This window comes from Lissotriton helveticus, chromosome 4_1, assembly GCF_964261635.1.
Source record: "Lissotriton helveticus chromosome 4_1, aLisHel1.1, whole genome shotgun sequence".
Classification (NCBI taxonomy): domain Eukaryota; kingdom Metazoa; phylum Chordata; class Amphibia; order Caudata; family Salamandridae; genus Lissotriton; species Lissotriton helveticus.
Genome location: NC_136063.1, coordinates 1,525,517,473 through 1,525,533,917, shown reverse-complemented (window position 1 = coordinate 1,525,533,917; position 16,445 = coordinate 1,525,517,473). Strand labels below are relative to the sequence as shown.

At 46.5% G+C, this 16,445-nt stretch overlaps 1 protein-coding gene across 5 annotated transcripts in view; it reads right to left on the bottom strand.

The window, feature by feature from the left end:
• Positions 1 to 16,445, bottom strand: part of MTCL1 (microtubule crosslinking factor 1) — a 552,568-nt gene that overhangs the window by 71,669 nt on the left and 464,454 nt on the right. For all 5 annotated transcript variants that reach the window (XM_078688130.1, XM_078688129.1, XM_078688126.1 and 2 more), the window contains one exon: positions 6,241 to 6,408. In XM_078688130.1, coding sequence (XP_078544256.1) covers positions 6,241 to 6,408 — 168 coding nt within the window. The remainder of the gene's footprint in view (positions 1 to 6,240; positions 6,409 to 16,445) is intronic.

The following is a 16,445-nucleotide window of genomic DNA, read 5'->3' as shown; positions in this document are numbered from 1 at the left end:
CCTACGGAAGAGGGCCAGACAGTAACATTAGGCCACGAATATCCCTTGTTTCTTAGGGAAGAGGTCCCAACAGTAACATTAGGCTCTGAAGAACCCTCATTTCCTAGGGAAGAGGTCCCTGAAGAACATTAGGCCCTGAAAAGCCCTCATTCCCTAGAGAAGACGTCCAGGCAGAAATAATAGGCCGTGAAGAACTCTCATTCCCTAGGGAAGAGGTCCCAACAGTAATATTAGGCCACGAATATCCATCATTCCCTAGGGAAGAGGTCCTGACAGTAACAATAGGCCACGAATAGCCCTCGCTCCTTAGGGAAGAGGTCCCGACAGTAACATTAGGCCACAAATATACCCCATTCCTTAGGGAAGAGGTCCCAACAGTAACATTAGGCCACAAATATCCCTCATTCCTTAGGGAAGAGGTCCCAACAGTAACATTAGGCTCTGAAGAACCCTCATTCCCTAGGGAAGAAGTCCCTGAAGAACATTAGGCCCTGAAAAGCCCTCATTCCCTAGAGAAGACGTCCAGGCAGAAATAATAGGCCGTGAAGAAGTCTCATTCCCTAGGGAAGAGGTTCAGACAGTGACATTAGGCCACGAATATCCCTCATTCCCTAGGGAAGAGGTCCCCGCAGTAACATTAGGCCACGAATATCCCTCATTCCCTAGGGAAGAGGTCCCAGCAGTAACATTAGGCCACGAATATCCCTCATTCCCTAGGGAAGAGGTCCCCGCAGTAACATTAGGCCACGAATATCCCTCATTCCCTAGGGAAGAGGTCCCAGCAGTAACATTAGGCCACGAATATCCCTCATTCCCTAGGGAAGAGGTCCCAGCAGTAACATTAGGCCACGAATATCCCTCATTCCCTAGGGAAGAGGTCCCCGCAGTAACATTAAGCCCTGAAGAACCCTAGTTCCCTAGGGAAGAAGTCCCAGCAGTAATATCAGGAAACTGATGAAGCGAGTAAGAACATCTCCACTGTTACTGCCCATAAAATGAAGACCAAACACTGAACGAGATTAAAAGAAAGCCAGCAGACCTGCCTTCCTTTTCATGCAGATTTCTCCGACGTAAATAAACGCGTGATCACACCGGGGGTGGTGATGGCTTTGTGCATCGGGCTGTGATGGAAAAATAAAGCGAGTCTGATTTCGTCTGCACCGTGAGAGGCTCGAAGAGCCACCGCAACAATCATGCTCATCGCTGACCTTTTTTCCAGATGGATGCAAATATGTGCAAAGCCGCCAAAGGAAACCTGCCTGACGGCCGGAGACACAGATCACTCCGACAGCCAGACGCATAAAACCACAGGCACACTTTTCCAGACGAATGCGTGGGAAATAAAGCCTAATCCCTGACGCCATTTCCACTGAAGAGCTCGTCACTAGAAACACGAGAAAAGCATCAACAGTCTCAATTGAACGGGGCTGTTTGAAAATAGCAAAATAAATAATAAAATTCAGGATACGTTTCACTAATTTATTTATTTTTGCTGTTTTTATAAAGCCTGAACACGGCACAGGGGCATTAGAGCGCTTTACATGAGCACCAGTTACATGACACCATCACATTAATTTTTTTGGCACTTTTGGCAGTGCCAACCCAAAGCGTAAGAATAAAGAAGCACTATCTTAGTCGAAATTTGTCTGAACAAAGTCCCTCTGTGGCAGCGGTCCCAATCAGAGTGGGCGGTGTTTTTCTTATTTTATTCCATCACCACTGCACTAATATTCCCGAAGAATGGACTGAATAGGCTCATATTGTCACCATTATTTTCTCCCCCAGGATATCTTACAGGGTTACAGATGTAAACAGGCACTGGCAAAGCCAACAGCTCTGGCCTTTGCATTCAGATGCAGTGGTTTAGTGTGTATACATATATATCTTTTTTTAAGGCAAGCATATGCCACAATTTTTTTTTAAAGAAAACATGCCACCTGCGTGTGGCGACCATAAGCTTGAAATAAAGTTAAAAGCAAAAAACATTCACTGAAGTTTTATACTGTTATTTTCTGCCTCTCAGTTGTGCCATTATTTCACTATTATTTTTTGAGAAGGTAAGAATACCAACAAATCTTCAGCCAACCAAGCACTCAAATTGCAGTTAGCTACAAAATCACAATGTGACTTAAATACTTCATAGCAGCCACCTTAAAAACGACATAGGAAATAAATCAACATCTAACTGGGCACCCAAAGTGAAGGCAAAGTAAACAGCTGTTTATTGAAAGACAATATACAAAATTGCAATTTAAAAAAGCTCACTTTGAAAGAGCTTGGTCACTGGATAGAAAGGAACACATTTTATGTTGATGTGAAGAATGCCTACAAGCTTTGTGCAGTCACTCAAGGTTAAGGGGCCAAATGGGGAAATTGGGCTGGCCCATTCGCCCATGCTGAATGCTGTGGTGGGTGGAAGCAACATCTTGACTAGTCAACAGACAAATGGATAAAACCAGCTGGCCAAAACCCCTCTATGTATTCATATTTTGTGTGAGTTCGTTTCTGGAAAACAATAGTCTGGGTGATACAGCTGAAGTGGTCTCATAGGCCAGACCCAAAAATACACAAACCAGATTGGCTTTTGGCCTAACAGGAGTCAAACAGCCTAATCAGTTAGAAGCTCTCAGCTGAGTTCTCAAAGTGTTTCATTAACAAAGACCAGAGTGTTTAGATTTATTCAGACAGAGGCAACAGAGTGACCTGAAGACAACACTGTGATAAAAACAGCAGCGGTCTATGGACCCGACCATACCTGGTCCCTTGCAGGAGCTTAGGCAACTCATGGTTCTCTTGTTTATGTGAAACCCTAAAAGATGGAACATGTAATGCAACCAATCTCTCAGAGGCCAACACAGAATGGGCACATGTTCGCAAGACCATCGGGCATGGAGAATACGGAAACAGAAAACAGGTGTGGCATAAATGTAGAGAATTAAAATGTGGCAAAGGGTAGAACAGCAATGGCTGTGTTGCATTCTGCAGGATGAAACAAATCTGAGCATATTCAATTGCACAGGTACATCACCTGCATCCTTTGAAGAGAAAATAATAACAAGATAAATATACTTCTATAGACTCCGCTACTTTGCCCCAATCAGATTCACTCTTACTTCATCGATTTCTCTTAGGAATCAAAGTGGAATATTTGCCCCGTCATTTTGAATGTCGTATCCAACGTGGGTGATTTTAGACCAAGCCAAGAACTATACAATAGCTCCACTTTTATGTTCTGAAGCATCAATGAGGCGCAATTTGTTTCTTTACCAATATGATCATCAATCAAGTCGACCAATCAACTCTTCACTGTGCCGAATAGTACACTTGGCAAATGATCGCGATGATAAACTTGGGGAAAATGTAAAATTCTATTCTAAGAATGTGAGTGCTTACTTGAGTCAATAGTCAACACAGACTCAGGTGAGGGACTTCGTCGCACTCTGACCCACAGATGGCCACTTAGGCAGGTTGAGGTCTACGTGTAGGTGGGGTTTGAGACTGGGGCACAGTAAGACGTGTGGGATAGTTGAGAAGGTCCTTGTTAGAGGTGGAGCGAATACCGAAGTGAGAGGTTTGAATGGTGGCTAGCCACTAGGCTGAAACCGCGTCCCACATGATCGTAGTGAAGCTGCAGCCAGTTATCTGGGCACAAAGCCTGTTCATGGTTTGCTGTTCCTACTGTGAAAAATAACACTCATCAGTAATCTACATTCCTGGCACCGTCATCATGAAAAGGACTCGGAACACACACGGCTAGGCTGTTACAGTTATTGCTCAAGGACAGATTCCAATGCCGGGGTTACCGCCGCTTCCTGAGTGACGATTAAGTGATAATGAATGTGCATGACCAATGGGCTGGCAGCACTCATGCGTAGGAGAGGAAAGCTGCAAAGCTACTATTCACAGTTTCACATTTTGAGGATGACTATTGAAGCTCTAAATGCTGCAGTCAGCTTCCTATGCCTGGCTGGGGCTCTCCACCCATACATACAGGATTGTAGCTCTCATAAGGATTTGTAAACTAGCTGAAGAAATATCAGGTGGCAGATGGTAAAAGGCACTGTCCATCAATGCTTGATGATTATCTGGCTCCCTACCATCAATCACAGCAATTGTACTACAATGCTACTTGCCACTCCCTATTATGTGTACCCATACCTGCAACAACAAAAAATATACACTGGAAGTTTAGCAATGTTTTACCGAAAAAAGAAAAACTAAACAATCAATCGAAAATGGTTCCTCTATTCCAGGGAATATATTTCCCACTCTACCCAAAGACTTAATAAAAATCCAATCATGTTAAACAATGAAGTTGAATGTAGTCGGTCAATTTCCCTCCCGGTTGAATTGAGGTTGCTTTATTCTATATATATATATATATATATATATATACATATACATATACAGAGAGCGAGAGAGAACAATTTTTTATTAATAACGTTGCTCATGCCCAATTTATATATTACCACCTCTACGGATGTTGAATGAAATTCAAGGCAAAATACTCATTTTCTGTTCTCTCCTTGAAAAAGATAACAGCCCCTGAGGGGCGGAATAACAATTGACAATAAGCTGTCAATGAAAAATCATGTAAACCTGGTAATAGGCACCAGTTATGGGATTCTGTGGAAACTATGCAAAATTTTTCAATGGATTCCAATTGAATCTAGAAAATAGTTGGTATAGGGGCTTATTGTAAGCCGTATGGATAATGGTAATGCCTTATTAGCCTCCATAAACGAAGACCTCCACTCAAAACTTCAGACCTTGCAGAACACCGCTGCTAGACTTATCTTAAATCTACCTCCTAGAGCCCCATCAGCCCCAAGCCTGAGGATTCTTCATTGGCTTCAGGTAAAAAAGAGAGGTCGCTTCAAAATTTTATGTCTTGCCCACAAGAGCCTACATGGACCCGGACCAAGCTACTTAGCGAAGAAATTGAATTGGTATCATCCAAGCAGATTTTTAAGATCCAGCACCAAACAGCTCCTTACCCCGCGACGAATTTGCACGGCAAGAAATGGTGGTCGATCTTTTTCCTTTCTTGCACCCACCCTCTGGAACAAACTCCCGCCCCAGCTTCTATCCATCTCTAATCACAAGCACTTCTGCAAACTTTGTTATTTGACCATCAATAACGCTGTTACATCAGATCGTCAGCCCATACGGAGTCTCCGCAAGCACAATGAGACCTTTTTGGTGATTTGTGCGCTCAATCAGTTCCTTTGACTTTGTCCCTACCAAAGAATCCATATTGGTGAACAGATTGCTTGCGGTCTCGTATTTAGGTTGCTTCACTTTTGCACTGATTCCACAGCAGAGGTCGTGTGGGGCCATCCCTTGCATGTTTCTAATTTTTAAAGACTAGATATGGACAACAGCAACGCGTGTTAGCCCTGAAGTTGTGGGCTATCCTTAAACAAGAACCAGTGTTTCTACTAGTGGGCCTATTGTAACTTGCAGCGATTTCCGGTCAACTTCGATAAAATTGTACTCTTGCACCCCACAAAAACAGAGCTCGAGTCCCAAAGATTTTACTCTAACAACCTCTTGTAATAGTCCTTGCTTACTGCTGCTCAATTACAGGAACAAGGAGTACTCCTGGAAGTCAGTAGTGAGCCAGGAGTACTACAACTGTCAGTCACGACTCCTCATAGAAAAATCTTTGTAAATTGGCATTTTGAAGTCAATGAGGGGCAGCCAGGAGTAGTTGTGGCTACCCCAGGCTTGCCCTTAGCTACTCTCTAATAAAAGAGAGAGGGACCCAAAACCAAAGGGATAGGGTACCAAGACTGACTTTATGTCAAAGAAGAATTCCCTTTGGGCAAAGGGAATTCTTCTTTGACATAAAGATTGCCCTTAGCTACACCTGGCATTGCTCTTACTGCCCCTGGTCTCAGAGGCCAGGAAGGCAGAGTAAGGAACAAGAAGCAAGCATAGGTCCTCGAGGCACTCTTCTAGTTTCTAAGCAACACACAGAAGAGAGGAGGAGACTGGAGGGTGGCCAAGGATGGGACAATTTTCAGCCCTGGTATTTTACAAGTGCATTGACATCCATGAACAAAACAAGGTTGTCCTGCCTGATGGTCAGCTCTGAATAAATAGTGATTATGTTTATCATTCTGTGAACACATTATTATGGAGAGGAACAAACATTAAAAACAGTCTCTTTTTGTGTTGGGCACTTGCTCCTTAGACACAGAGGTGGGCAGTAGGAAGTGGGCACCGCACACTTACCTGCTCCAGGTGGCACTTGAGCTTTGCGCCGTCAACCTCCCAGCTGGCCTTCTCTTTTGCGTATTGCTGCTGCAGCTCCACGCGCTCCCGCTCCTTCTCCCACAGCTCCGACTGGAAATCGTCCAACAGGCACTTTAAAGCACCCATGAGTCGCCGGTTCTCGCTGGCCTGTCACCAAAGGGAGAAGTTTCTGTGTTAAGTTTCCACAAAAAACATTACATAATCAATGCATGGTGGTAATCTGACTGAAGACTATTGGTCATGTGTTCACTGAGCCCTTGATTGGGGAGTTGGAGGGATCCACAGATGTGGTAGCCTTGATGGGAAGGAGAGGATCAGGGTTGCTGCCAAAGTATAGAAGTGCACAACACATAGGGGCGAAAAGACTGTCTGCCCAACAAAACTCAACCCCCAAGGTCATCAGCAGTTGTTTCTCAACACCCGACTTCTTAGCTCTGTTCCCATGCTTTAGTAATATTGCAGTACAATTATTACTGAACACCTGCAGTGCTTAACTTGTAAAAATAAAACATAAGGAGCGGGCACAACATTATTCTCAAGAGGCCATAGCAGCTGCGCTGCCCATTGTCCCTGCCAGCCCTTCTAAATGCCTGTGCAGGTGCCACCTATTAACCATCACACTTCTGCATAGATGACAATTTGGACTACTCCAGGTCACGCAAAGCTGTAACAAGGCCTGGGCGCACTGGCAGTAGTATTTCATTAAAGTATATTTACATTTTTAAACACTCTGCTGATGCTGTGTGTTGGAAAAAAAGAAACCGATAGTGTTGGACTTAAAAAATTATGTACAGATGTTAAGAGACACGTGCTTCTTTCAAGTACCGGCAAACATCATCACAAATAAAGCACTGAATTTTTAAATGCAGTGCTCAGAATGCAGATTTTCCTAAACATCCAGTTATAAAGTCACAATCTGGTTAAAAAAAAAGTCAAGCTCAATTCACACAGCCATTTGCGAACGTAAGAGCAACTTACATGGGCAAATGTCTTGATTTAAGAGTACAAATTCACCTTGTAATTCAGAACGTGTGAATCTGCACTAAGAAAATAATTTACTATTAGGTCATATTACTCCATTGTGGGGTAATGTAACACATGAGTACACATTTTCAAATGAGAGGGGAGTCGGTGAACCAGTTCACGGATGCCATGAAAAGTTTGGGAACTCCACAAACTCAGGAATTGTGAATATTCAAAAACGTCCCACTCAACCAGACGCGGCACTTTCGTATGGGTGGAGGGGCCAAGCACTTCACCTTTTTCCGACAAGAACATTTTCTGTCAGGCTGAGCATACTTCAGCCTGACAGACACTCTTATTCAGGTCAACACTTTCACCCAATGGGGACAACATGGCATAGATCAGAGGTTAGTCTGTTGCAAAATGTCCCAGGTTCATGCTTTTTATGAAAATTTTAACTTCGGGAAACTACGCAGAAAAAGTCATGTAGATTAGCAGGCGAATTGCCAAAAATAAAACATGTAAAAGTAAAAGGATGACCAGGTCCCGCTCTGGCTTGAACTTAATCAGAAAGTGTAAAAACCTAAAATGTGTATCTTACTAGGAACTGTAAAATTATCTAAAAATATGCTGTGGTTTAATACCATAGTCACTGCAGTAGTCAGGCAGATTGGTGGTGATAGAACATACAAGAACGAAAAAGAAAAAAAAAAAGGAGATAAGGACATATGAAATTGGGATAGGAAGATGCTTTTGCAGCTGGCTGTGACGTAGGGAGGATTGTACGAACTGGATCCACAGAATGGCCAGAAACATAGGTAGCAATACAATAGTGCCAAGAAGTGTCAACATGGAACACACACAAGAATGAGGACATTTGTGGCATAGTATCCTTGAGTTACCACAGTCCCCGAAAAATTTGGAAGTTCATTTGGGTGGAGAATCAAAACCAAAGGGGATCATGAAGGGCTAGGAATGGAGAACAACAAACAGAAGGAGAATTTAAAGAATCCCCCCACTCACAGCTACCGGTGCCACGAATGCCAAAGTAACAGAAGATCAGTGTAATGTAGATGAAAAGAAGTGTTAAGGAAAATTTTGAGTGGAAATGCATGTCAGTTTTGATTCATAAACCTGGGCAATGAGAATCATGTTGAAAATATCAAGGGATAAAGTTCATAAGAGGAGGTTCATAAGAAGAGGTTCATTAGAACGGTTTCTATCAACAAGACGGCACAGATCGCTGTCCCCCTAAAGTGCCACAGCAGAAGTACAGGGTGGTTTATATCCTGGAGGACCAAGCCTGCATCCTGAATACTTCACTTGTGTTACTCTGAGCTCAGACAAAGAGAGCAGGCTGGGAGAAGCATGGTGTATGCTAAGGTTTGATGCACCCCTGTGCTTGGAAGGACCCGAAAGTAAGAGTCCATTAAGGAATTCGCACGCGCTGACCCAATGCACAACTCTCGCAAGGAGATGCCGGGTCAGCACAAGCGCAGGAGCGTGAAGTGCAGCAAGCCAGCCTGGCCCATCTTCGGAGGAATGTCACTTTCTTGCTGACTCTGGTGTTCACTGAAAATGAATACAGCGGTTTCCATGGCGACACTCACGTCACATGACTCCTGCGCGTCCTCTGAATTGAAATTCATTATAGTAAGACGAAGCGCTGGCTCTTTGCTGCAGTCTGCCAAGTCACACAGTGTTTGGAGTTACAGGCAGGAGTAGCCAAGGAAACAGTTATCCTTAAATGAGCAATTGCTTTACACCTCTACACTAGCTCAGTGCTAGGTGCAGCAGGTGACCTACGACAGCGGTGTACACAGTTCCACGGGGCAACTAAGAGGTGCCTGGCAACTTGCCACATCCCCAAATTTCATGATCCCATCTTTCTAATGGGCTACAGAAGAGTGACTGCTATGCAGATTTCCATTGACGAAGTATATGGGATCCAACATTTAGGAGGCCAATATTGCCCCAGTTTCAACAGAGAAGCACAAGGCTACACAAAGGATTCCCTACTGAAGAACAATGTTTTTGTTGTTCAACAAAGTCAACAACAAGTGCATATGATATATTTTCAATGCACCACATTCAATGTATACAAACACAAAAAAGAACATCGGACTAATCACTCGAGTCGCTCATTCTATATTTTTTAGGTGCTTGAATCTGTTGTGTGACTGCAACAAGCAAAACCTCCGTTATAATCCTGCTGTTCCTAGGATACAAACTTCACTCAAACTCAAGACCCACGACACAACCACAAACATCAGTATAGCACAATAAGTCCTTTCCACGCACATCCAACGTACAAGCATTACTCTATAAGTGGCTATCTGTGAATCTCCAATAGCACTGCCCACCAAACAATACCACTACACTCCATCATTACATCTGTATCTGCCCTTTCCCAATCAGAACATTCAGTACCATTATGCCCCAGTGTGCACAAGCCAAAAAAGTCATTTAGTTGTCCAAGCTATGCCTACATAGCAGTACTTCTCCACAACACACCTGCATGCATGTTAGAACCACAGAGACAGCAATACCATAACACACCCCTTCATACACAATCCACAATATGCTATCTACCTCAACAACAATTGCCATTTAGAAAACACTTCACAATGACCAAGCAATAAACCAACCACTCAGCTTAACAGAAAAAAAGTAAAGTCCTTTGCCACACCCATCCATGCACAACACTACAAAGAACTCCTACATCAAACTCATTTTACATTCACATTAACCATCACCGGCCAAATACAAGTACAATAAACAGTTATCATAGATTTACTAAAGTTACAGCCAAACTTTATCAAACATGAACAATTGTTTGATGGAATACCCAGAAGTGGGGGAATGTGCTCACAGAGCTCACCAAACTCAAACTGAAGGAACACATTGCCAACACAACAAAGACAGGCTGGTGCCAGGCCTCTCTTCTAGGTTAACCCGTTTCATGCGCCCGGGATTTTGCGGGAACTTCCGCAAAACGGGTGGGGCCGCGACGGCCATTGGCCGACGGCAGCACTGAGCAGGTAGTGCTGCCGTTGGCCAATGGCCGACGGCAGCATGGAAGGGGTTAAACTGTTTGTTTGAGAAACTGACTATCATACTATAGCCGTGCTTCACAGCCTCTCAGACTCCACACTGGTACTCGTTAAGGGCATACTAAATACCAGAGCACATCTCATACAGAGCCTGAAGAAATAGGACTTCATTGGGTCCCACGGCCTGCCCTCATTATTTTCAAAACTATCTGCATCATTTACAAAACCATCATGACCAGCACCCCGCTTACAGTCAAACAAGCTCACCATCTCTGGTGGTTCTCAGTACACTGACAGCCAGGACACAGACTGTAGACCAAGAAGAGAAAAGGCAGGCAGCAGGCCTTTTCCAACTATGCACCCAAGAACTGGAGCAACACCCCTGTCTACATTAGGACCACCCCAATGCTGCCCCAGTTTAGGAAAACAGTTGAAAACATGTCTCTTTAAAGAACTGTACATCACAGCGCAATAACAGTCCAGAAATCTGCCACCTCTCTTTTGGCTCTTTGAGCTTATGCTTGTCTTTGACCCTGTACAGCACTCCTCTGCCTTTTGGCAAGGTTCAGGCAACAGAAATACCAAATACATACATACATACATACATGAGATGTTTTGTTTGTGTGCTTGACTGATAACTGATCTTTGTGCAGCCTTCATGAACAGATTAAAATGTTAGCAGGTTAGCTGGTCTGAATGTCGCAGAAAGATTAATTCAGCACAGCTGCCTAAAATGTTCAGTCGCAGTAAGATGAACGCAGTATAAATGGTATTAATTTTTATCAATGGCCAATATAGGTTCGGTTGAAATCAACAGCAGTTCCAGCTTTCCAGGCATACTCCTGGAATATTTGTGCATTACATTTTCGCATGAATGAATATACATGCACATGTTCTTACATGCAACAAAAAAAAAAAGAGCATGTACACAGCATTTCCCAACTGTTTAATGTTTCCCTTCCTGGGGATTACATTTTGCCACGCGGAGAACACTCTTATGTGCTTCTACCAGTTTTGAAGGTGATTTACTTCTGACTTTCACAGGAGCAAAACTCTGACCTGTTTCAAGTTGTGACGAGGTTGGAGAAAAGTTTATGAATAACCATAAGGGCATAGCAGGTGTATAGGCCTGTGGCAATCTACAAGGCATTTCCACCTTAGAACACCCTGCAGCTACCCGCAAGTAGATTTTCTAACACAGAAACCTCTGTGTAGCTGAATAAGCTAAAAAGTACAAATCCAAATTTCCTGAAATGGGGAAAGTTTTTAATCATTGGTAAATGAAAAGGGGGGGCCCTCGGCCCCCCCGCACGCATGGCGGCGCGGCGACCATCTCCCCTCCTTTCCCCGCGTGTCATTCGACGGTGGGGGCGTGCCCTGGGGGTGCGGCCCACCGCCGATTGGCCGGCGGCCCTCCTGACCCGGATTCAATGGAGTGGTTCCGGGTCGGGGGGGGCGGGCGATAGGAGGGGCCATCCGGCCCCTCGGGAATAAGAGGTAGGGAGCGCCCAGGAGACCCCCTTGTCCCTGGACGCTCCCTCGCTGAACGTTGTGCCCCGCGTTCGGGGCCTCTTTGTTTTAGTAATCTTTGTTTTCCTTTGTGTTTCAGGTTTTCCTCTTTGTGGCAGGACGCAAGGCGGAAGAAACGGAGGCGGCGGTAGCTGAGGCGACGGCGTGCTGATTCAGAATATTGAGCAAGTTCCAGTCGCGCCGCGTGAGCCCCAGCCGGCGAGGAGAACAGCGCGTGAAGGTCGCGAGTCAAGGAGGAGAGGCGGCGGTAGCCGGACCGTTTGCGAGAGGACTCCCAGGCGGATTGGGGCAGCGATCGGGGGATCCAGTTGAAAGCGGAGCGCTCGGTGCCCGCGTAAGGTATTGTGGCACGGGGAGCGGGGACAGGCAGCGGGCTGGCGGCAAGACGCCGAAGGTGCTGAAAAGAGCGCGAAAAGAGCGCGGAAACGTGCATTTGAAAGAAGGGTGAGATTTAAAAGCTCGGGGCAACAAAACGCTGCTTTATGCGCCGCGATTGATTTAAAGAACGGCTCAAGCCCAGCGAGAGCACTGAAGGAAGCCGGTGATTGTTATTTGGGAATTGTGTAATGGCAGTGTAAAGCGTGCAATTTTCTGAAAAATAGGGACAATTCGGGATGTTTTTTAACTGACGTATCTTTAACTATTCACTGTTTCTTTCAAATTGCAAGCCACCATTTTGATAAAAGGAAAAAGAGAACAAGGGGTCTGTTTCATTACATACATACTGTAGTGGGTCTGGTTGAAAGATAGGCACTGTACGCTGCAAGGTTTAGAGCGAATAACTTGTATAACATTGCAACAGGCTGCAACGCACGGAATACAAGTGCACAGAAGAGGGGGATGTTAGTTAATGAGTGATCTGTTGTTCATATCATTAGGCAAAGTGTACAGTACAGTGCAGTTACAGGTACAGCATTGGTCTGGTATTTGTTAGGGGGGATATTGCGAATTGTGCCGATATTACTTGTTTGTGGAGCACAGCAACAGGGAGGATAACAGGGGTGTTCAATTGTCTCCTTGTATTCAAGCTTGGTTTCCCTAAATCTACCCCTGTTTCATTTCACGGTGCTAATACTTGTTTCAATTCCAGGCGATTGCAACCTTAACTACATTATTGGCGCGTTTCACTCGCAGACAGGACACACGACGCGGTGAGGGCTGTGACCGCGGATCATCACCGCCGGCGAGTGCACGGGACTGGTCGGTAAGAGGGGTACGGGGGGCTAGCACTCATCGCTCCTGGTGGCCGCCGGGTGGGTCTACATTAGGTTTACTCACCCCTTACATAAGCGGACAAGCCGCTAGTGTTGCGGTCGCCGTTGCATGGTGCTGAAAGCCCCCTGGTGACCCTCCATCTGAAAGGTACACAGAGTTGGCCTGTTGTGATATTGAGAGAGTAGGCTGCTGTTGTCGGGGGTAGCATCATGCCGGGTCCACGGGGTGGAAAGAAGGGGTCCAACATGGAGGCTATGATGCGGGCCATGATGCGGGACATGAAAGAGGTGAAACAGCAGCTAGGGAAAGTAAATGACCTGGAAGCACGGTTTAATGAGAAGCATGGTGACGCCCCAGGTCCATCGGGTAGGCCTATTCGCAAGAGGGTTGCACCAGTGCCAAGGGGGGATTTTATCACCTCACCTACGAAGTCTAAGTCCAAGAGACCCAGGGATGACACCCCCACCCCAGGGCCATTAGAGCCAGTACATTCCGTGCCGGCGGCGGTCATGCCACCCCCGCATATACCTATGCCTACACCCCTTGCCCCCGTGGTGCCGGTACCTGTAGGTCAACCAGTAGACGCTGGGCCTGCTGCCCCACCGGTGCCCACAATCCCGGGTACAGGTGTGCCACACCCGGCACCCGCCCTGCCAGCTGTGTCGGTACCACAGGGCATAACCCCTGTGGTACCTGTTGTCCCTGTGGGTAATTGCGAGTCAACGCCCCCTGAATTGGTATCCCAGATAACGGCCTTGATGCCATGGCTCCAAAAAGGGGGAGCTTTTCCGAATTCTGCAGACCATGCAGCAGAGGCGGCGAAGTTTGTGGAAAAAATCAGATTGGCAGCGGTCGCCAACAGTGTTGTCTTGCCAGTATCTTCTCCCCTTGCAGGTCCAAGTGTTCCCCAGCTGGACGGATTGAATGGGCAGCCGCCCCCGGGGCCCACAATTGGTAAGGAAGTGGCATTGCCACTCTTGGGGGACGGTGTTGTACCTTCCAGGAGCGAGAATCTGGCTCAGCATGTGTCATTAGCTGTGAAAGAGATGATTTGGGCGGATAAATACGTGTACATTTATTCTTTGTTGTTAGATAATAGGGAAATGGAGCAGGCAAAAGCACTGAAGGAGTGGATGCTCCCAAGTGAATGGAGGGCGCAGTGTACTAGATTTAGGGTTGAGGAAAATCTCAACAACTGGATGCAAGCATGGGCTGTATTCACTGCAGTTAAAGCGGAGCGTCCTCCAGATTTACAGGCAGCATTGGCATGCTACTCGAGCAGGATTGTGGGGTGGAGTCAACAGTATTCTGGGGAAGCATGGAACGGTTATGATGTCAATTTCAGGAAGGCATTGGAATTCAACAGATCATTGCCATGGGACACGGTAGATTCCATGGCGTGGCACAAACAGTTCTCCGATACTGCACCTCCCCCTCAGTTCGGTGCGGGCAAGATGTTCACTAGACCGCAGCAGCCCTTTCGGCCCCCCCAAACGAGTGAGGTACCTGGGAAGTTTAGGGCAGGTGGGCCAGAGAAGAAAGGGGTGTGCTGGGATTTTAATAGGCGCACCTGCACAAGGTCCGCGTGTAAGTTTAGACATGCATGTTCCTCCTGTGGGCACCCCTCTCATCCAGAAATCACCTGTAGGTCCAAGCAAAGTAACACAGGTCAGAGGGGTAGGGGAAGGCCAGTGTAACGCAAACAGGTTAGGCCCCCCCACACCAGTGGATGTGGTGGCAATGATTCCATGGTTGAACAGATACCCAGACCACACATCGGCCACCCTACTCCAAGAAGGTTTTTCTAAGGGTTTTAGGATCCCGGCCGGGGGATACACAGGCAGTGCGCACTGTAGGAATCAATTGTCAGTCAAGCACAATCCGGCTGTTGTGGCCGCCAAAATTGACAAGGAGCTTTCATTAGGCAGGATAGCTGGCCCTTTTTCTGAAGTACCAGTACCCAATTTTGTGTGTTCCCCATTGGGAGTTGTACCTAAAAAAGAGAAGGGGCAATTCAGATTGATCCATAACCTGTCAGCACCTAGGGGGGCGTCATTGAATGATGCCATTGACGAGGGTATCTGTAGTGTTAAGTATGCCTCTTTTGATCAGGCTGTTAACTTACTACAGGCCACGGGACCCGGGGCGCTGATGGCGAAATCTGACATAGAATCAGCCTTTCGCCTCCTCCCAGTCCACCCGGCGGACCAACATCTTTTAGGTTTCACCTTTAGGGAGAAGTTCTACATGGACAAATGCATGCCTATGGGTTGTTCTATTTCTTGCGCCTACTTTGAGATGTTTAGTTCCTTTCTTGAATGGGCCATGAGACAAGTGACGGGCCATCAAGGGGTCATGCATTACTTAGATGATTTCCTCTTCCTCGGTACAGCGGGATCTCAGGAGTGCGCACTGGCATTGCAGGAATTTTGCGTGCTCATGCGGGCTTTTGGGGTCCCTCTTGCGCCCGGGAAGACGGTGGGTCCGACCACCTGCTTAGAATTCCTTGGCATCGAGATTGACTCAATGGAGGGATGTTTTAGATTACCTATGGACAAGGTGTGCAAATTCAAGACATCGCTACAGTTATGCCTCCGGAAGGAGAAGGTCACTCTGCAGCAATTACAGGAGGTAGTAGGGCAATTGAATTTCGCTTTGAGAATCATCCCCATGGCTCGCCCCTTCTCTCGCTCCATCGCCCACGCGATGAGGGGCCTGAGGGAAAAACACCACCGCACGCGCCTATCGTCTGAAATTCGCCAGGATATGCTTATTTGGATGGCATTCCTGGAGGATTTTAACGGTAGGGTGGTCTGGCCCGGCCCGCCCACAACATCGGCGGAGTTGGGACTATGGACTGACGCGGCCGGTGGTGTGGGCTTTGGCGCCATCCTAGGGAACAGGTGGGTCGCTCAACAGTGGCCAGAAGAATGGAAGACATGGGGTCTGATCAACAACATTGGCTTCCTTGAACTCTTCCCAATCTGGGTGGCACTGATGGTATGGCCCGAACACTTATGTAACCAATCAGTGGTGTTTTGGTCAGACAACATGACAGTGGTGGAATGTATCAACCAGCAGGGGGCGCGGTGTCCTTTCATACTTCGTCTGATCAAAGAAATTGTTCTGCGGTGCCTTAAACTGAATGCTAATTTTAGAGCCAAACATGTCCCTGGTATTTTAAACAATGCGGCTGACTCCCTTTCTCGCTTCAAAATGCAGGTTTTCAGGGAACATCTTCCCACAGCAGACCCCTCGCCAGCACACTTCCCAGCAGTACTTTGGCAGATTGGTGCCCCAGATTACAGGACCTCGTGGTCGCTAGCCTAGCCCCCGGGACCAAGACGGCTTACGAAGGGGCGTTTCTGTCTTATTGTTCTTTCTTGGGGCCACAGTGGGAAGTGCTTTGGGCGAAGGAGGATG